This window comes from Bufo gargarizans, chromosome 11, assembly GCF_014858855.1.
Source record: "Bufo gargarizans isolate SCDJY-AF-19 chromosome 11, ASM1485885v1, whole genome shotgun sequence".
Lineage (NCBI taxonomy): Eukaryota > Metazoa > Chordata > Amphibia > Anura > Bufonidae > Bufo > Bufo gargarizans.
In genome coordinates this window covers 46875720-46898245 of record NC_058090.1, presented here as the reverse complement: position 1 = coordinate 46898245, position 22526 = coordinate 46875720, and the positions used below count along the sequence as shown (strand labels likewise).

At 43.6% G+C, this 22526-nt stretch overlaps 1 protein-coding gene across 1 annotated transcript in view; it reads right to left on the bottom strand.

The window, feature by feature from the left end:
- MIPOL1 (mirror-image polydactyly 1) overlaps window positions 1-22526 on the bottom strand; it is a 217104-nt gene that overhangs the window by 177686 nt on the left and 16892 nt on the right. Inside the window, exon 3 of the mRNA XM_044271260.1 lies at window positions 3065-3194. Within this exon, the coding sequence (XP_044127195.1) occupies window positions 3065-3194 (130 nt within the window). The remainder of the gene's footprint in view (window positions 1-3064; window positions 3195-22526) is intronic.

Below are 22526 nucleotides of genomic sequence, written 5' to 3'. Positions count from 1 at the left end.
TGTGTTAGCGACATTAAAGGGGTTTACAAGTAGAAGGTTCATCAATTTAATAAGGTGTATGAATATCATAAATGTCTTATAGATAGGAGTCTGACTGCTGGGACTCCACCGATTCTAATAAAAATGGTGTCCAGTCCCCTTTTCCCAGTTGGCCACATTTAACTATCATGACTGGCCAGCTTTTGCCAAAGATTCTACACTGGATTGAGATTCGGTCACCCACAGCGGCTAATACAGTTCTTCTTAAGCTATTATTATATTTATGGTTGTTGTCTTGCTGGAAAACAAATCTTTTGCCAAGTTGCAGTTCTCTCGCAGACTGCAGCAGGTTTTAAAGTTGGATTTTTCAGTATTATACGCATTCATTTCAAAGAAGACCTTTCAGGCTTCCTATATTTTAATGTACAAAAGTATCATAGAATGAGGTGAGAGTGTCGGTGTATAATTTTTCATAGTTTGCGGTTTTAAATTGTCTCTACAAATTCTTCCCCCACCCGGACACACTGCTCTCTGTAACATGCTCATGCAGGGTCTATAGGCCTGGTGGTATCTGCCACCACATCTTTAAAAGCAGGGGATGAACTGAGCTGAGATACCGGGCAGTTCTTGAACGTTAGGCACTACTCACGCTGCTAGTCTAATGACATTACCCCTCTAGATGTTCCTTTCCTCAAACTTTTTTGGCATTTGTGCGTTTGGTTATTTTATTGGCTTTTCACCTATGAGATTTGTAACTTTATATTGTCCCTTGCTTGTTTCTTTGGTTGCTTTTAGCTCCTGGTACCAGACTATGCTTCAGATCCATAAAATCAGAGACCCTTCCTCCAGTAGCTGCCAACTTCCATACAACTGTAGAATTCCCACTTAGCGCTACTTTCCAGCTGATGACTCGGTTTGCCCAAATAAAAATGTTTCTACTGGGAAGTTGCTTGCTTAGGTAAGTTGGACCTGCTTTTCTCTTTTCGCATAACAGAAACCAGGACATTGTGCTGGATTCCTCACACAATGACCACCACTGGCACCTCATTCTCACACAATGACCACCACTGGCACCTCATTCTACTGACTTACAGTGGGGTCCGTCAGGTTAACTACTGTAAGTTCTGTACAGCCAGAAGTCTGTGAACGTTCTCATTTATCCAGGTCATGGTATATCTGTAAAGAATAAATCAAGGCAACTGGACGTACTGTAGATTTCTTGAAAACGTTTCACTCGTTCTTCCAACGAGCTTTCTCAATTCTGAGTGACTGTACAAGAATTCTGGGAATAAATATGTAACTGAATCAACATCTGGTAATTATACCCAGCATGGGGTCAAAGGTCATTATACCCAGCATGGGGTCAAAGGTGTTGATTCTATTATCCTAATTGGAGTCAGTGGGTGATAATGACCTCCCAGAAAAAGGCGTCAAGACAGCATTGTATGTGGCAGACAATATGCCACATGCAATGCTGTCTTGACGCCTTTTTCTGAGAGGGCATTATCACCTACTGACTCCAATTAGGATAATAGAATCAACACCTTTGACCCCATGCTGGGTATAATTACCAGATGTTGATTCAGTTACATATTTATTCCCAGAGAATTCTTGTACAATCACTCAGAATTGAGAAAGCTCGTTGGAAGAACGAGTGAAACGTTTTCAAGAAATCTACAGTAAGTCCAGTTGCCTTGATTTATTCTTTACAGATCTACAGCCAGAACTTTCAGCGACAACTTCAGTACTTGTACTCTTACATGTGCAGAAATGGTGGTCACTCAGAAAGGAAGTCAGATAAGCATTTGGCTACCTAATGTACACTATATGGACAAAAGTATTGGGGCACACCTCTTAATCCTTGAATTCAAGTGTTTCATTATGTGCCAATGACACAGGTGTATAAAATCCAACCCCAAGCCATGCAATCTGCCTTTACAACCACTTGTGAAAGAATTGGTTATTTCAAAAAGCACAGTGAATTCCAGCGTGGTCCTGTAATAGGATGTCACCTACCATGCCAAGGGTCAGATGAAGCGGTGTAAAGCACACTGCCACTGGACTCTGGAACATTGGGAAATATTCTGTGGAGTGATGGATCTTGGTTTTGGCGAATGCCAGGAGAATATTACCTGCCTGATTGCATTGTGCCAACTGTAAAGTTTGTGGAGGAGGGATAATTCTGTGGGTTTGTTTTTCAGGGGTTGGCCTAGGATCCTTAGTTCTACTGAAGGGAAATCGTAATACTTCAGCATGACAAGACATTTTGGATAATTATATAGTTCCAACCTTGTGGGAAAAATTTGGGGAAGGCCCTTTTCTGTAACAGCATGACTGTGCCCCAGTGCACAAAGCAAGGTCTAAACAGGCATGGTTGGATGAGTTTGGTGAGGAAGAACATGACTGGCCCGCACAGAGCCCTGACCTCAACGCCATTGAACACCTTTGGGATGAAATACAATGGAGATTACGAGGCAGGCCCTCTCGTCCAACATCGGTGTCTGATCTCACAAATGTTCTTCAGGAAGAATGAGCTAACATTCCCACAGACATACTCCAAAATCTTGTAAACAGACATCCCAGATGAAGAGAAGCTAGTTTAGCTGCAAGGAGGGGGAACAACTCCATCTTAATGTCTATGGATTAAGACTGAGATGTTATCATAGCTCCCGGAGGTTTAATGTGTAGGTGCCCCAGTACTTTTGTCCACAGTGTATCACTAACTGCAGTATCCACTAAAGTATCCACAAGAGAAATAACTGGTGATTTTGAAATTATACTGGCTTCCTGTCCTTAATACAGGTACTGTAAACGAAACTAGAGCTCCTCCCATAAATGTGGAGACAAAAACAGCCAAATCAGCATCAACCGCAGATCTTAACATAGTAACATATAACATAGTAACATAGTACATAAGACCAAAAAAAAAACATCTGTCCATCCAGTTCGGCCTGTCATCCTGCAAGTTGATCCAGAGGAAGGCAAAAAAAAAAAAACTGTGAGGTAGAAGCTAAATTTTCCCCACCTTAGGGGAATAAAAAATTCCTTCCCGACTCCAATCAGACTAACTCCCTATGTTTCTTACTCTCTGATGTACTGCTGGAGCTGCTGGACACGGAGAAGAGCCTCATCCCTCTCTTCATTAGCCAGTCTAAGCCGCGCCATAATTGCTTCATCTCTTTCACGCTGTGCACAGTACACTTCTCTCACTAGTGCTGTAACAAAAAACAAAAGAAAAAAAAAACGTTTGCACCTATGTTATAAAAATATTTCATATACTGTTATTTGCTGTACCAAAATGTCAACCTTAGGGTCTGTTCATAATATGCACACACTGAGTGTTTCCATTCGTCCCCAATGTACCAGTAGATACCACAATGATGTCCTTTTCTTAGGAGGCATAGTCTGCTACACCTTCCTATACAGAGGGGGCACAGTGAAAAATAACATATACCACGCATATGTCACCCACTGGAGCCAATGGGTGACATATGCTATGGCAATACAGTGGCATATGCTGAAGCAATATACAAAGGAATGCTCCTGACTAGTGATGAGCTTGGGGTTAGCAGAGAATTGTGGTCTGTGGTCACGGGATCCATAACGCAACTCTGGGCTAACCCCAACTTGAATGCGAACTTCTAAAACAGAAGTTCGCTCATTGCTACTCTTCCCGTATATCTCTGAAGGAATAAAGACATACAATGTAAACTGTGATTTAAAAATTATTTATACCGCCCCCAATTTTAGGGCCAATTATTGGGGAAAACGCTGGCCAACAATCATGGTTGGCGTGGCACCTAAAATTGTTGCTTGCCAGCAGTACGTCGCCTTGTTTAAAACCGGGCATGTGCTACTGACAAAATGCAAAGTGAATGGGGGATCAACGATCGTAATAATCCTTTGTTCCCCAGTCATTTTGCATGTGTTTCGATGGCCAGTAAGAAGACCCTTAAAGTAAGGTAACGACTCGTCCCTATAATGATACGAGCAAGTAAGAAGAACTCTCGGCACACATCATTTGCACTAAAACCAAGACTGACATGAAGTATTTACAGCCATGAGAGAGCCACAGTCAGGGTTCTATTACAGAAATAATGGTTTTACAGCAAAGAAAGGGTTAAACAAGCACCCTGCCCGCAAAAGCAATACAACCAAACATAATCAAGCTAATTAGGACAATGCAAATACACCGGCATCATCCCAGATTTCTTTCCCTGTCTTTGACTTGCAATAGATTCCAATATTTGCACAGTGAAGGTTCAGAGCAGTTACATTACATTCACAAATATTATCACCCGCTGTGTAAGCCAGTGCGGAAAATCCTCCCTCAGTCCATGTGGAAGAGGAGATGTTTACCATTATATTTGGATACTTCCATTTTTAAACAAGCTTATCAAATATCCTGTAATTCTTAGTCAAATGAGGCGCTCTCTCCAACATTTATTTATTTTTTTGGCAAATACGGCGACTTTGTTTAGGGACCTAATTGTTATATAATGTAAGTAGAAAGTAAATGTTGTAAGTGGAGCAGGGAGGGAGTAAGACGGGGACGGGTAAACTAATTGCATGTGTATTTAGCCATCTGTGCTCCCTGTATGTACAAGCTATCAGTTTTACCAAACTAACAGTATGTTTAACTAACTGAGATGTATCTAACAGCACCGGGAGGAAGAAAGATCACAGATATTAAAGGGGACCGTCAACTAAAAACACCAGAGACATGTCAGAATGAATGGCAAAGAAGAAGTTTTTGGGCTCAGATCACCAGAGATTTTTCAAATGAAAAGACCATAGCACTGTATAGAAGGTCTAAACCCTTTCACTTAGGCTTCTCATACACAGGACCATGCCAGGCCAATAACAAAGGCAGAATGATGATATAAAAGTGCAGTGGCCAGGTTTGAACTGGACATCATTGGGGTGCCACCACGTATTGCTGGTCTCTGGAAGGGATGGTAAGGCATGGTGCTCCCCAATGGGTCAGGGTTTGCAGCAAACCAGTCTGCTTTTTACTGGAGGAACTCAACTCAATGCACTAAGTTGGCTTATGAAGTCTCCTCCCTGGAAGAAGAGGGATCTATGTTGAGGAAAGGCCTGCGCTCGCTATCCCTCTCTCTCAGAAAACTGGTACCTTGGCCAAAGCGCTGGTGGCTCAGTTGTTGGGCGGGGAATCCCCGTCTCAGTGTCTTCATCTGGCCACTCTACTAAACACTGGTCCCTATCTGCAGACCTCTAGGGACTCTGATGGCTCTACTTTTATACAGTGTAAGGGATTGTGTACTCACAGAGGGGTCGGCAATGACAGACTATCAGACTTCGAGGGTTTAAAGTCCAAACAGTGCTTTATTTTCCACTCCGCACAATACATGGCATCCAAGTTATCCATCACTTGATGAGGCCACGTAACATATAAACATCAAAATAAACATCTGCCCATCTGGGTGCTACGGTATACAGAAAACATCTCTATCTCACTTACGCCTTCAGCGTGTCAGGGGATGAGGCTTCACACAGCCTCATGGTCAAACAGCTTCCATAATCTGACTGAAGCTCTGAGACCTCTGTTTATTCCTCAGTAATGATCCCACTTTGACCCCACAGCCGTTTTACGGAATTTATAAACACTTGGCTGTAAAAATGAAAAATTTCTTCCAATAAAATGTTGCATTGGCCCCAAATTTTCCATTTTCACAAGGGGTAACATAGGGAGAAAAAGCACCCCATAATTTATTGTAAATTTTCTCCTGAATACAACACTCGATATGTAGTCGTAAACTGCTGTAGGGGCAAACCGCAGGACTCAGAAGGGAAGAAGCGCCATATGGCTTTTGCAGCACAGATTTTGATGTATTGGTTTATAAGCACCATGTTGGTATTGAACAATTTCTGGGATACCAGTACAGCTATTTTCCGACAACCATAACTTTTTCTCTGTGTGAGGACTTATTTTTGGCGGGATGAGTTGCCATCATCATTGGTTTTATTTGGGGGCACATACAACTTTTTGATCACTTTTTATTTAGCTTTTTGGGAAGCAGGATAAACAAAAGGCAGCAATTCTGTCACTGCTTTTTGGGTTTTGTTATTGCGGCATACACCATGTGGGAAAAAGGACATGTTATCTTTATTCTGCTGGTCAGTACGATTACAGAGATATTAAGTTTATATATTTTTTTTACGTTTTACTATTTTTACACAAAGCATTTTTATAAAAAAAAAATTATGTTTTTGTATCGCCATTTTCTGAAAGCCATAATTTTTATATTTTTAGATAACAGGGGGCTTATTTTTTGCGGGATGAGGTGATATTTTCATTGGTACTATTTTGGGGTACACATGACTTTTTGATCACTTGGTATTACACCTTGTGAGGCAAGGTGACAAAAATGTCTGTTTTGGCACAGTTTTAATTTTTTTACAGCATTTATCTGACGGGGTGGATTATGTGATATATTTATAGAGCGAGTCGTTCCGGATGGGGAGATAATTAATATGTCTATTTTTAATAATTTTTTTTTTCAATTTTAGATGACTTAATTATGGGAAAGGGGCTTTTTTTTTTATTGAAACTTTTATTTTTTATTATGTAAAACACTTTTTATTTTTCTCCCACTATGGGATTTAAACTTTTGGGGGTCTGATCTCTTCTACAATGCATGTAATATACATGTGTATTGTAATGCATTGACTGTAATACACTGACAGCCTGCCTATGAGACCCAGCCTGGGGGCTGGATCTCAAAGGCTTCTTTAGGAGAAGATGATTGCGTGATTTCTGTATCCATATGCTTGTTGCCTATGCAACATGGAAGGAATGCAAATTTTGCATATCCGCAATTGTAGGACAGCAAAATACCTACAGTTTTGTGGATTAGCCCTAAGTCAGAGAACAGAGAGTGACTACAAAAAGTATCTTTTGCTCTGAGGGACCTGAGGACAGTCTACTAACCTAAACTGAAAATACGTAAAGCTTCTTCACGGTTCTTCCCAAATTATAGTTTACCTTTACAGATTACAACTGCACAGCAAATAATAATGTTACACTCTCACTAATCGTCATCAGAAGACTATTGTCCCAAGACAAATAGACGGGGTCTGACTGCTGGGCCGACACTGATCCCGAGAACGGGGGGTCGTGTTACCTTGTTGGAAAGGAGCGGTGGTCGAGTATAGTGTTGAGCAAAGTGAAGCATTCAAAGTGGAATTCAGTCCAAAGTTTAGGAAAACTTTGATTCACAGCAAACCCAAATTTCCTTGTGCTTCATGATAACAAATCGTTTTTTCCTTAAATGGCGGCTAAGCGAGTTACAAGGGGAAAGTAAGAACCCCGGGAACGCAAGATCACCCATAATGCTGTACAACCGACATTCAGCCATCGTGATGTACGGGTATACCTAATTTATAGCGATTCATGATGAATTAATTCGGAATGAATCGAATTTCTTGGCTAACTTCGGCGAAGTTGCTGAATCGAATTTTTCAAAACTTTGCTCATCTCTAGTCGAGTACTGGTTAAAGACGAGCTATCTCCAGCAGTCCAAAAAAGAACGAATGGAGCGGTCACGCGCATGTGCTAAGCTAGTCCTGTATTGATTCACCTTTATTCTTTATTTCCAGAACAGAATAGATTGCTTAGCTGCATTTCCCTATAGAACGATGGCAAATGCAAGAATATGCTGAGCTTTTTTGGGGGAAAAGGAGATAGAAATCCTGACAGAGTCCGTGACCGTTAATGTCAGGATAATAAAAGACGGATGACAGGACGCATCAAAGGCATGCAGCAATCTACTGTTTCCCAATACGTATGGCTACATGTTCCGCTTAAAGCACGCCGTTCCCTTAATTTCATTATGTATGGGAGAAATGATTCGGGCACCTTAGTCTGTATTTTCTTTTTTAATTACAAGAATAACAGGTTTTATCTTTCCCTTCCGACCAGCCTAAAATTGGCTTTGTAGAGAAGGTTAATAAGAAATGTGTCTGCAAAAGTCAAACAGAATTAAACGCTCTAAACTGATTAATATTCCAAAGAGCTTCTTCTGTGCCTCATAATCTTCATTCCTCATCCTTATGGGGTTAATCCTACACAGGATCCCGAGTAGGAGGAAGAGAAATAGGGAATGTAAGCGAGAAGGGAAAGAACGAGGAGCGAGAGAGAGAGGACAAAAGAAATCAACAGCAACACCAGGCAATATATACATATACAGTACACATGTTGTGAGGGTAAAGGGATTCTGTCACCAGGATTAACGATATGTAGATATTTATATGTGCCCATTAGTCTTCATGCAGCGTTTACAATGATACCTCTGTTTTATGCTCTGTGTGCCTTATATTCTTATAAAAAGCAATCTTATTCATATGTAAATCACCTCTGTCAGGAGGCCAAGGGGTTGTCCCACGATCTCCTGGAGCCCAGCCGCGCCCATCGATCCGGAGCCTAGCACCGCCTACTACTTAATTTATTCACTGCACTATCCCTGATGTCATGTAATCTCTGCTCTGTAGTCTCGCGGAGGCGCAGTGGACACTGTAGTCTGCGCCCGTGCGGACTACTGGCACCGGCTTCAACTTGTCCACTGCGCATGCGCCGGCTCCCTGCGCACCCCGATCGGACCAGAAAAGACTCTCTCTTTGCGCAGGTCGGTCCTAGGCGGAGGAATCTTCTGGCAGAAATCGCTCCTTTGACAATTTTGACCGACTTGCGCAGAGAAAGAAAGTATTTTCCGGTCCGATCGGGGTGCGCAGGGAGCCGGCACATGCGCAGTGGACAAGTTGAAGCCGGTGCCAGTAGTCCGCACGGGCGCAGACTACAGTGTCCACTGCGCCTCCGCGAGACTACAGAGCAGAGATTACATCCCAGCCAATGTCCCAGCCAATGTCCCACAGCCTCCTGGTTGTACAGAGCACAGTACACCCACTGTCTCAAGTCCAATGTCTCTTGTGGGGGATTAAGGCTCAGTAGTCTGCCTGACTATGGCCCTGCGACCCTCCAAGGCATCACTGCGACCCCCAACTCTAAGCTACCACCCAGCCTCGTGGCCCCTCAGCCTTGCCCGGCTGAGACCACACTCCCAGAGCCTCCAGGCCTCTGTCCACTGGTAACACTCCTCCCTTACTGACACCCTGGGAGGTGCTTTATGCCAGCCTGAGTACCTCCAGCTGGTCTCACCTGTGGTGGAATAGGGGTGTGGACCGCACTATCCACCCCTTCCTTGCCTCTAACCTGTGTGAGATCTGTCACTGTCTCACAGGGCGGTAGTGTTGCTGACTGAATCATGCTTATAAATGATTACATTTATAATTTAAGTATGACTCAACTCACTCATGCGCTAGGGACAGTGTTGCTGAAAACGATTAATAGAATAGGGAGAGTGCAGGGAGAGTGTATCACCAGTGGGAGCACTGGGCTTGTTTCCATCTAGGGGTGATGGGTGACAATGACACCTGAAGTGTGTTCCTTATGGCTACTTTCACACTTGCGGCAGAGGAATCCGGCAGGCAGTTCAGTCGCCGGAATAAAACGTATGCCAACTGATTGCATTTTAAGACAGATCAGGATCCTGATCCGTCTTACAAATGCATTGCAAGAACGGATCCGTCTGTCATACAGACAAACGGATCCGTTTCGATTTTGTTTCACATTTTTACTGGTCTGTGCATGCGCAGACCGGAAGGACGGATCCGGCATTCCGGTATTTTGAATGCCGGAAATGGCACTAAAACATTACTATGTAAAAATATGCCGGATCCAGCATTCCGGCAAGTGTTCAGATTTTTTGGGCCGGAGATAAAACCGTAGCATGCTGCGGTTTAATCTCTATCCTGAACAGTCAAAAAGACTGAACTGAAGACACCCTGATGCATCCTGAACGGATTGCTCTCATTCAGAATGCATGGGGATAAAACTGATCAGTTCTTTTCCGGTATAGAGTCCCTAGGACGGAACTCAATGTCGGAAAAGAATAACGCTAGTGTGAAAATACCCATTTGTCCAGTCTACTCCGTAATCTCGTTCTGGTTGCTGTAACTGCAGAAAACCCTGCTTCACAAATTTGGATGTTGGAAACGGAAGCAGAGTTTTCAGCGCTTTTGTGTCTATCTCAGGATATTCTGCCTTGACTTTAATACAGAACGTTGCAAGATTTGACATCTCCAACGTACTTTTAAGGCCACCATCATTTGCGATCTCAGCACGGACAAGGTTGATTCTCCAATCTTGTTCACAAATGGGTCACAGATCCATTCCTTCCTAGTTTGTGGGTGTTGTGTGGTTGGAAAGTAACGCTCAAACTCTTTTAAAACCTGAGATAAGTAATTTTGCAGCAGTTAGGGGAATGAAGGTCCAGGCTCAGTCTCTTCCAAAATCCGTGCTAATATTTGAAACATGTCAAATATCCCTATTTTCACTTGCGGTCCCCACAATTCCAGTTTGGCTTTTAATGCAGCCACTTTGTCTGCCAATTTGAAGTGACAGATTGAGTTTGTTGATTAAGCTGAATATGTCACACAAGTAAGGCTGCTCTCATATATGCGTTTTGGCATCTCAAGAGGTTCTCAAAACATGACCAAAATGGCTCAGTTTTGATTACACATCAGTATGAATCCGTTCCGTTAAGATGCGGTTGTGTGAAATCGAAATGGAACAAACCGGATCCATCACTAAAAACAATGTAAGTCAAGGGCTCGAAGAGACGTGAGTTAAGGGCATGCACTTTTATTTATTACTTTAATCTAGGGCTGCAGTAAACGATAATTTTAGCAATCGAGTATTCTACCAATTATTTTTACGATTAATCGAGTAAAGTATTAAGAAAAAAAATATTAACAGACTGTTTTCCTGTATAAAAACTCATCAGACCCCCTGCCATCAGTCCCCAACACCCTTCGTTCCCCCCTGTGCGATCAGCCCAAGTGCATCAGTTCCCCCCGTGCCATCAGCTCCCCCCGTGCCATCAGCTCCGTTCCCCCAGTGCCTTCAGCTCTCCCTCACCGCAGTGCCTTCAGCTCTTCCCCCACCCCAGTGCCTTCAGCTCTCCCCCACCCCAGTGCCTTCAGTTCCACTCCCCCAGTGCCATCAGCCCCTCAATGGCATCCATTGCCATGTCCCCCACACCCCCAGTGCCTCCATGCCATGTGATGTTCCCCACTGCCATCAGATCAGCCCCTCCATGCCATGTCCCCCACTCCTCAAGTGCCATCTGTCCCTCTATGCCATCCATTGCCATGTCCCCCCCCGTGCCTCCATGCCATCCATTGCCATCTGTCCCCCTCCCCAGTGCCTCCATGCCATCCACCATGTCCCCCTCTCCCCCAGTGCCATCAAATCAGCCCCACCAAGCCCTCCATGCCATGTCCCCCACTCCCCCGGTGCCATCTGCCCCTCCTTGCCATCCATTGCCATGTCCTCCTCCCCAGTGCCTCCATGCCATCTGCCCCCCTCTCCCAGTGCCTTCATGCCATCCACCATGTCCCCCACTCCCCCAGTGCCATCAGATCAGCCCCTCCATGCCATGTCCCCCAGGGCCATCAGCCCTTCTATGCCATCCATGTCCCGTCCCCCACTTCCCCAGCGCCATCAGCCCCTCCATGCCGTTTTCATCCATGTCCCCCAGCGCCATCAGCCTCCTCCCCGGCAGACCGGTGCCCTGCTAACCTATACTTACTTTACTGGCAGTGCGCTGGCATGGAGTCCGCAGGAGACGGACCACATCTTTTTCCCACTTCCCGGCATGCACTGGGCAGGACCTGACGCCACACACAGCGTCAGCCAGTGCGTTGACTATGTGTGCACGTAAGGCCCTGGGCCTGGCAGCGCGGTGCAGATGGGAGGCTTCTCTTCACTCATGATCCATGGTCATGTGATTTAAACGAATCCTCGATGCAGGGAAACTGCATCAAGGATTTTTTTGCATCCATTACATCGATGAATCATTGCAGCCCTACTTTAATCACATCTTTTAAAACACAAGTTCAGGTGCAATTTTTCAGCTAGCCAGCATTTCTCTATGGATGACACAGTGCGTATACTCACATTCAGGTGCAACCTCTTAGATCCGATGAGTTAAACCAGAAAGCCATCCAGTCATGGCAGCTGCTCCCGATGCATACACCGACACAAAATTACCAGTTTAGTTTGATCATCCAAAGACTTGAATAGTTCTGCAGGTTCTTCATCAACCTGGATTGTCACTTATCAGTACGGAGTAGGATTCTGGCTGGCTCAGTGTGATACCTTAAAGGGGTTCTCCAGGCTTTTAATATTGATGACCTATCCTCAGGATAGCTCATCAATATCAGAACAGCGGGGGTCTGACACCCGGCACCCCCACTGATCAGCTGTATGAAGGGAAGGTACGCGTAGTGCGCGTGTGCCATCTCCTTTCTCTCTTCCTGCTCGCCATAGACATATCAGCAGGATAGGTCATCAATATCTGATCAGTGGAGGTCCAACACCCGGCAGCCCTGACAATCCACTGTTTGAAGAGGCGATGGCGCTCGTCCAAGCACTGCTTCCTTAAGATTACACTGAGTGTTGGTCGTCTCACTTGCATCAGTGGCACAGTGTAATTACAAGTGCTAGTCCCATTCAAGAGAATGGAACAAGCATTTGTTATTACACTGCGCCTCCGAGACTTCTGAGACGACACGCAGTGTAATATTGGAGAGGAGCAGTGCTTGTACCAGCATCGCCTCCTCAAATAGCTGATCGGTGAGGGTGGTGGGAGTTGGGTCCCCACCGAATAGATATTGATGATCTATCCTGAGGATACATCATCAATATGTACTGGCTGCACAAACCCTTCTGTATGGAGGCATACTGGAAGTCCTCCATGGTATGAAGACTTATTGGCAATGCTCCATTGGAGACGAATATGCAAAAAGTTATTTCCCAAGGAAGAGAACCATCTCGTCAGCACCACCTCTTTGAAGTGGCTCACTATGAGTCAAAATCTGACTTTCCAACAATACTCTCTATTGACAAGGGGTAAGCAATTCAAAACAGTTGCCTAAGCATGAATATCTGGCATGGCTATATTCCCTTGTTAAAGGGCATCTGTCAGCAGATTTGTACCTAGGACACTGGCTGACCTGTTACATGTGCACTCGGCAGCTGAAGGCATCTGTGTTGGTCCCATGTTCATATGTGCCTGCATTGCTGAGAAAATATTACGTTTTAATATACAGTACAGACCAAAAGTTTGGACACACATTCTCATTCAAAGTTTTCTTTATTTTCAGGACTATGAAAATTGTTGATTCACACTGAAGGCATCAAAACTATGAATTAACACATGTGGAATTATATACATAACAAAAAAGTGTGAAACAACTGAAAAAAATGTCATATTCTAGGTTCTTCAAAGTAGCCACCTTTTGCTTTGATTACTGCTTTGCACACTCTTGGCATTCTCTTGATGAGCTTCAAGAGGTAGTCACCTGAAATGGTTTTCCAACAGTCTTGAAGGAGTTCCCAGAGATGCTTAGCACTTGTTGGCCCTTTTGCCTTCACTCTGCGGTCCAGCTCACCCCAAACCATCTCGATTGGGTTCAGGTCCGGTGACTGTGGAGGCCAGGTCATCTGGCACAGCACCCCATCACTCTCCTTCATGGTCAAATAGCCCTTACACAGCCCGGAGGTGTGTATGGGGTCATTGTCCTGTTGAACAATAAATGATGGTCCAACTAAACGCAAACCGGATGGAATAGCATGCCACTGCAAGATGCTGTGGTAGCCATGCTGGTTCAGTATGCCTTCAATTTTGAATAAATCCCCAACAGTGTCACCAGCAAAGCACCCCCACACCATCACACCTCCTCCTCCATGCTTCACGGTGGGAAACAGGCATGTAGAGTCCATCCGTTCACCTTTTCTGCGTCGCACAAAGACACAGTGGTTGGAACCAAAGATCTCAAATTTGGACTCATCAGACCAAAGCACAGATTTCCACTGGTCTAATGTCCATTCCTTGTGTTCTTTAGCCCAAACAAGTCTCTTCTGCTTGTTGCCTGTCCTTAGCAGTGGTTTCCTAGCAGATATTCTACCATGAAGGCCTGATTCACACAGTCTCCTCTTAACAGTTGTTCTAGAGATGTGTCTGCTGCTAGAACTCTGTGTGGCATTGACCTGGTCTCTAATCTGAGCTGCTGTTAACCTGCGATTTCTGAGGCTGGTGACTCGGATGAACTTATCCTCCGCAGCAGAGGTGACTCTTGGTCTTCCTTTCTTGGGGCGGTCCGCATGTGAGCCAGTTTCTTTGTAGCGCTTGATGGTTTTTGTGACTGCACTTGGGGACACTTTCAAAGTTTTCCCAATTTTTCGGACTAACTGACCTTCATTTCTTAAAGTAATGATGGCCACTTAGCTGCTTTTTTCTTGCCATAATAAAAATTCTAACAGTCTATTCAGTAGGACTATCAGCTGTGTATCCACCTGACTTCTCCACAACGCAACTGATGGTGCCAACCCCATTTATAAAGGCAAGAAATCCTACTTATTAAACCTGACAGGGCACACCTGTGAAGTGAAACCAATTTCAGGTGACTACCTCTTGAAGCTCATCAAGAGAATGCCAAGAGTGTGCAAAGCAGTAATCAAAGCAAAAGGTGGCTACTTTGAAGAACCTAGAATATGACATATTTTCAGTTGTTTCACACTTTTTTGTTATGTATATAATTCCACATGTGTTAATTCATAGTTTTGATGCCTTCAGTGTGAATCTACAATTTTCATAGTCATGAAAATAAAGAAAACTCTTTGAATGAGAAGGTGTGTCCCAACTTTTGGTCTGTACTGTATGTAAATGAGCCCTTTTTACTCCTAAAGCCTCTGCTCTCTGCAAGTGCTGTGTCCTCTGCACTTTGATTGACAGGGTCAGGTAAGTGTAAACTACATCATGCCTTGCCCTGACTTCTCCTAAAGTCAAAGTGCATAGGGTGCGGCAGTTGCAAAAAGAGCAGAGCCTCTAGGTGTAATGGTAACGCCCCCGTTGCTCCTAGAGACTCATTTGCATACATCAAAACATCATTTTTCTCAGCAGCAATGCGGGCACATATGAACATGGGACCAACACAGATGCCTTCAGCTACCAAGCGCACATGTAACAGGTCATCCAGTGTCATAGGTACAAAACTGCTGACAGATGCCCTTTAAATCCCAAGGCTTGTTGTTAAGCTGGATTTTGACTCGTAGGGAGCCACTTCAAAAAAGGTGGTGCTGGCGAGATGGTTCTCTTCCTTGGTAGGTACCACTTTGCATATTCGTTTCCCATGGAGAACTGCGAATAAGTCTCTATACTATGGAGTACTTCCAACAAGGGCTGTATTACGCTGGCCACATCATCGCTAACAAGTTTTTGTAGGAACGCACGTTAGTGATGATCTGCTTAAGGTGCTGCTAATTAACTGATGAACGAGTATTTGCTCCTTCATTAGGTAATCACATCTTTTTTGCAGTCACAAAAATAGTTGTTTGCCAGGAGCAGATCGTGCCATCTAATCACACTTGGCTGCCGGCAGATAATGATTCTGTACGGGGCAGAGCGATGGCTAATCCATACTGTGGAGGAGATCACTGCATGTAAACGCAGCGGTCTCCTTCACTGACGAGCAGGCGATTATCGGGAAACAGCGCTTCCTTTCTGACAATCCTTGGCCTCATCTGCCAGTGTCTCTTTAAGGAGATTCAGCACCCTGCCTCAGCAAACAATCAATAGCAAACAGGAATCTCCATCTTAATCTTCAAAAAAAGATTTTGCAGCAGCTGAGATGTGTATTATAAGGAATACTATACCCCCTGCTACAAATTATGAGGATATTAGAAGTCACTATGCTTTTATATGGTCACAGAACTGGTATCATTTTCACTAGGGGGCACATTATCCCTTAAGTCACATTAAATTACAGGGGGGGGGGGGACACCAACAAAAATACAAAAATAAAGTCCAATTCCAAATGTAACTACGACACTTCTGAGGGATGATGAATAGGTGCTGTTGTGACTATGTTTTTTTTTTTTTTTCTACACTAGCAAATTCACTTTCAAAAACTTCCAAAAGAAAATAGATGTTTTTCAAAGTATAGTGTAATTCATTCTGTCCAAAAGCCAACTTTGTGGCAAACAATATCCATAAATATCAATAGAAGAGTGCCACCTTGTGGACAAATAATCATGGATATTAGTTAAAATGTAAAATGTATTTTGCTCTGTTGAAAGGTGTTCTATTAGATAGGAAATAAGAACCGCTGCTTCGGTGGGCACCATGCCTGCTCTGGCACCCTTACAAGGCCTATAAGGAAATTGGCACCAGAGAATCATAAAACAAGCTTATTTCACAACGATTTCCCTGTAGTCACACTTCTTTGCTAATACTGGGCCTGATTAATCATTAGATTAATGTTACATAGTTGTGGTTTTGCATTAAATTAATAATAAAGTAGTATATAATAGAAGAAGTATGTATGAGATCTCAACAGAGCTGAATTGATCAAAATTGAGCTGAGCTGCAATACTAGACACAACCTATGGACAAAGGTGGCGCTGTTTCTGGAAGAAAGGAGTGTTTTCTAGTCCTGTACAACCTCTTCTCAGCTTGGACAAAATTGGCCTGGCCATATAATGCTACATTTCCTTTGCAGGAAAATAGGTGGCCAGCTGCAACCTCATCTGGCAATATCTACTTTTCCCCGAGAGGGTTCAGAAGTTGGATCTTCGAAAACACCTTCAGTTCTTTAGACCACCATTAAAGCCATATTTAAAATTGGAATTCATTGAAGGCCATCTCAAGGTCCAAATCTAAAGGAGACTATACACATTAGATGTATGTTGGGTGAACCCAATGATTTCGGTGGGACTTGGCGCCGATCTAAGGTGTATTCCGATGTCAATGGCAGATGCCCGGGGAAAGAAGGGTCAGGCATGTTGAATTTTAAGATGGTCGAGCCTTTTGTTCTCACCAGAGGTGTCTGGCTATGGCTTGTTCCCCTCTCCTCATTCAGAACACCTGGCTGAGCTTGCATAGAATGGTGGTTCAGGAGGAGAAGCTGAGCATAGTGTATGGCCGGCTTAAGAAGTTGCTTGTAATAGGTTGCACTTAATATGTCATGAATAGGTCATTGAAGTCCTTGGGACAATGTCGCAGGTGAATCTTCACATCTCACTGTAGCTGGTTTAACCTGCAGGTCTATGGAAAACCACAGACAGCAAAATAACAAACTAAGCTCTGCTGCATCTTTACAAATCCATAATTTTAATGTGGTTGCCCAAGTGTTTAAAACTGGTGACCTATTAATCCTCAGGATAGATCATCAGCATTTGATCGGTGGTGGTCCGACTCCCGGGACCCCCGCTGATCAGCTGTTTGAAGGGGCTGTGGTTATCCGATTACCGCCGCCGCCTCTTATTAGGCCAGTGACATCAGGTTCAAAGGTGCAGCTCAGTCCCATTCATATGAATGGAGCTGAGCTGTAACACCAAACATGGCCGCTATCCAATGGATGATGCTGAGCTTGGTAATCTGCAAGGAGGCTGCGGTCACTCACTAGAGAGTCTCCTCAAACAGCTGATCGGAGGGCTTCTGGGGTCTTTGGCACTCACAAAACTGATACTGATGACCTATCCTAAGTCATCACTATCAGAAACTCAGAAACCCCCTTTAAAGTGAAATGCAGACACCAGCTTTGTGTTATATCATTCCCAGGTGCCAGTACTGAAGGCAGTGCTGCTACTGACACAGGTTGGGACAGTCTGTTAGAGGTGCCTTGGGCATCCAGGGATCCGCTCATTATTTGCATAGCAATCTTCCTTTGTTCATTGTGAACATACTGGAAAGGTCACGATGTCTTCTGAAAACATGTCCCCAAAATATTGTCCAAAAACCTGACTGAACATTAAGCTTATATTACACTTGCAGATTTTGCAGGCGACTGTTCCTTCCCAGCAATCGCCTTCTCATCAGTGAAGGAGACCGCTGCTATTACATGCAGCAATTTCCTGCTCATTATGATGACGAGTGATCGCTAATGCCATCACTGTTTGCCGGCAGCAGATCGCGATTACTCCGCACGATCTGCTGCCGGCAAACGGTAATTTTTAAACCTGCTAAAAGATTCCCATTACCCGATAAACAAGCTTGTCCATTTGGTTATTGGCGGCAGTATTACACTGCCAGATCATCGCTGCAAATGCTCGTTACCGATTATCTGCAGGTGTAATATAAGCTTTGTACTCAAGGGATATAATAAAATGCAAACGGTTCTTATGAAAACGTGTGACTTTATGATCAAATTTGGAGGGGGGGGGGGGGGAAGTGATTTCATCCTGACCAATATTTTTAAAGTCAGACATTACTGCACATGAAGACAATATGGATTTTAATCTACACCACACTTCACCTGTGGAGGCGCTGCAGGGAAACTAAACACCTGCTGCATGGTTGGCCCACAGATCACATATGATGATCCTCATTGATTTTTATTTTTTTGGGTTGGGGGCAATTCCAATTACCAAAGCCTGATAGGAACGTTACAATTCAAAATAATAAATATTTATTGGTGATAAATACCTAAAAACATAGGGTGTACAACCCCAACTCATTTACAAAAACAGGCTTAAAGGGAACCTGTCACCACTTTTTTGGTGTCCTAACTAAGGGCAACATAAATAAGTGACTGATTCTCTTAGCAAAATGCTGGGTCACTTTCTTTAATTGACCCAGTCAATCTGCCAACATCTTGTATTGAAAAGCTCCAGCTGATAATGATGAGTCATGAATATTCATGAGCTCCTGACTATCCCTGCCTACCTGCTGCTGAATGACAGTTATTTTCCATATGAATCATCAGCAGGTGGGCAGGGGAGTGGCTATAGCTGTTAAATAAATATACGCTGGACTCAATGACATCACGCTGGACTCAAATTAGCTCATTAGCATGTGGCATCTTTGTGTGTATATTATGAGGTGCCATCTAAGGCACTTTTTAGTAGTTAATGATTGTATATAATTAGTTAGATTATAATCAAATATCCACATGACAGGTTCCCTTTAAAGAGGTGTTCACACTACATGGTTAGTAAAGATGCACCAAGCACCATATAGTGAAAACAATGGACCTAGCGGTGTGATGGTATAAAAAAAAAAATGCGCCCCCACTTTATCGTTCACGATCCAATTGTTGCACCTCTACTAACAAAAGAAACGTCTGATGGCCAACCCACAGGAGCCACTAGTGTACCTACAGACGGGCGTCACAGGACTGATTAGCATCTGTGCTGCCTATGACTCACTATAACAGTCTCTTTAATACCCTCACTTGCGATTACTGCCGCCAATCATGTGAATGGCTCAACGCGTTTCTGTGCCTAAATATCGCTGGCACTTCATCAAGAGCCTATTGTGAGAGCCGCAATTACATATCAGTCACTGCCTGACTTGATCAGTGACACTCGGGTGAGAGTATCGGCGCTAGGATGGCCACGTGAACGCCAGAATTTCAACGGCCAACACCCCGCCCCCATAGGCGTGGCTTCGAGTGGCCTACCAATCAGATGGGGGACAATCTCCGTACTAATCCGCCAGCAGGAACGCCCGGAGAGAGAATCCAGGCCACTGAGGAAGTGTCGATGGCACCTATATACAATGGGGGAACATTACGGCGGCTAAAACAAGGGAACATATATACATAGGAGGTAACAAGGTGGTACCAGAGAAGGACCCCTACTCTGCCGAAACTCATGCTGTAAGCACCTCCATGATGAAGATGTCATACTGATGACACTGCAATCTGAATATACATGTATCAGATAACAGACCGATTATAGCCAAGAGATACAATATGTCACTCATCAAGAACACATGATACATATCATTTACACTGTATCAAAACACACTGTATCATTGACGAACGCCAGTCAATACACTACTATAGATATAGGGGACAAAAAGGCATAGCACATAATGATGTAAACAGTCACCAGCCATGTCCCCAATATTGAAATCATGGGGAAGATCAAAGAATAGATCCAACATTTAATAGTGAAGGTGGCTCTTCAGATAAAAGATGCAAACGAAATAGCATCATTGAGGCCAGTGGGCTCAGTTGTGTTAAGTCTGAATATCCACTGGGCCTCCTTTTGGAGTAACAAAAGATCCCAGTTGCCACCCCTCGGTGATCTTTTAATCTGTTCCAAACCCTGGAAGGTCACAGATTCCACCCTTCCATCATGGCACTCTTCCACATGACGTGCTATAGGTGTGTCATGGAGTTTAGCTATATCCCAAATGTCATCTCTCATAGATGGGAGAGTGGGCACCCTGTGACCCTGAAAAAGGGAATACCCAAAGGGCAGTATTTGAGGGTCCGGAGAAATTGTTCTTGCCTATCTGACTTCAGGGTCTGCTGCTAGGGAATTACAGCAGAGATTTGTCAATCGCGGATATTGTTTTTTAAAACAGGCGTTCCAACATTCCCTGAGTGCAAATAGGGAACAGTTACTTTGTCCCAAGCTGAGGGAACAACGAGATACCACACTTAGGATTATTGGGACTTATGAAAAATCTCATAAGAAAGTAAGATAGATCCTGTCTGAAAATTGGGATATCCTGCTAACTGATCCTGATATTGGCAGCATCATTCCGGTGTATCCTGCAATTACATATCGCCATAGTCAGAACCTACGGGATTGTCTCGTTCACAGTTTTTTTCAAGGTTCTAGCCAACAGATGTGGTTACAGAGTACTTTGGTGGGAACCTTCCCGTGTGGATCATGTAAATATTGCAGAAACATCCGAAGGGGAAAGTCCTTTACTGGTAGCACCACCGATGAATCTTATTACATTAGATCATTTATCAATTGAGAATCGGTGGGGGTGGTTTACCTCATGTCATGTATCTGTGGAGTTAAGTATGTTGGCAAGACCAAGCGTAAACAGAGACGGCGCATTGGTAAGCACATTTCGGATATAGCTAAACTCAATGACACACCTATAGAACGTCATGTGGAAGAGTGCCATTATGGAAGGGTGGAATCTGTGACCTTCCAGGGTATTGAACAGATTAAAAGATCACTGACGGGTGGCAACTGGGATCTTTTGTTACTCCAAAAGGAGGCCCAGTGGATATTCAGGGGGGGTGTTGGCCCTTTAAATTCTGACGTTCACATGGCCGCCAATAAATATTTATTATTTTGAGTTTTAACGTTTGTATCAGGCTTTGGTAATTGGATTTTTGATAAAGGGACGTATACCGTTATACGTAGATTTTGTTAGTTTGGGGGCAATTCTAATACAAAAGCATTGCCTAAAGAAGCCAACCCCTATATATTTAAAGAGAAATCGGTCTATTAACGATGTGAGATAGGGGCCGGTGATGGACCCCCTGTATGACTAAGTCAATTTACTATTCAGGAAAATCGGAAAGCTGGGTGGCAATGTCTAAGGAAGCTATAGTGACACATTTAGTAAAGAGAAAAGCGATACAATGTAACGCAGAACTGAACACCTTGAGGACATCTGACTGATGACCGTTTTCTCATTTATGGTGGAAATCACCTAAAGAAATGTATTGTGTGTAGTTTCTGGAAGTCAGACATGTTACGGGTTGACATATAATAGTAATTCACAGTCCAGCAGAAGCTCATGTCAGCACAGGCCGGCACATGTCTTCACTTCGTCCTCGCTACACTGATGGGACGTATGTAAAACAATCTAATTTCTGCAGCCGCCTCTACGAGTTCCAGGAGACCGCTCATCAGTCCAAGCATTCCTGGAAGATCTCATCGGCAGATTAAAATTCATCAGGAACATTGTGGATTTGTACCTTCTCTGTGTCCTTTCGACAATTGGCATTAAAGCTCAATACTTGAGTTGTCTAGATGAAAGCTGAAGGAGATAGGACCATATCAACAGAAGGTCCATCCACTAACTCATACAGATAGGAAAAAAGCTTGTCACGCTATAAAACACGCAGAATGTAGCAAGAGAAAAAGTGATAAACTGCACTCTGCATGCTATTGTTCTGTGTTATCAGCTCCCCAATACGTCATTATTCAGATACGTTGCAGATATGTGTGAACAGAGCGTATACGGAGGCACATGAGGTCTCTGTGAACCTGTATAAAGGCCACCATTTTTTTCTAATGAAAAAAACTTGCATATGCTTTCATAAGGAACAGGATGTATATGGAGGTACAATATATAGACTTCGAACTACCATATACAGTGCATTCGGAAAGTCTTCAGACCCTTTCAATTTTTTTATATTTTCTTATGTTACGGCCTTGTGCTAAAAATCAAAACAATTTAATATTTCCCCCATCAATCTGCACTGAATACCTCATAAAGACAAAGTGAAACAGAATTCAGAAAAAGCAGTTTTGCTAATTTATTAGAAAGGAAAAACAAAAATTTGGCATCATAATAAGTATTCAGACCCTTTTCTATGATAATTAAAATTTAGCTCTGGGGGCCTCCCATTTCTCGTGATCATCTTTGAGACTGGTAAGGGTTGAGGGAAAGCTAAATGGACTGGGGTACTCTTAATGAAAA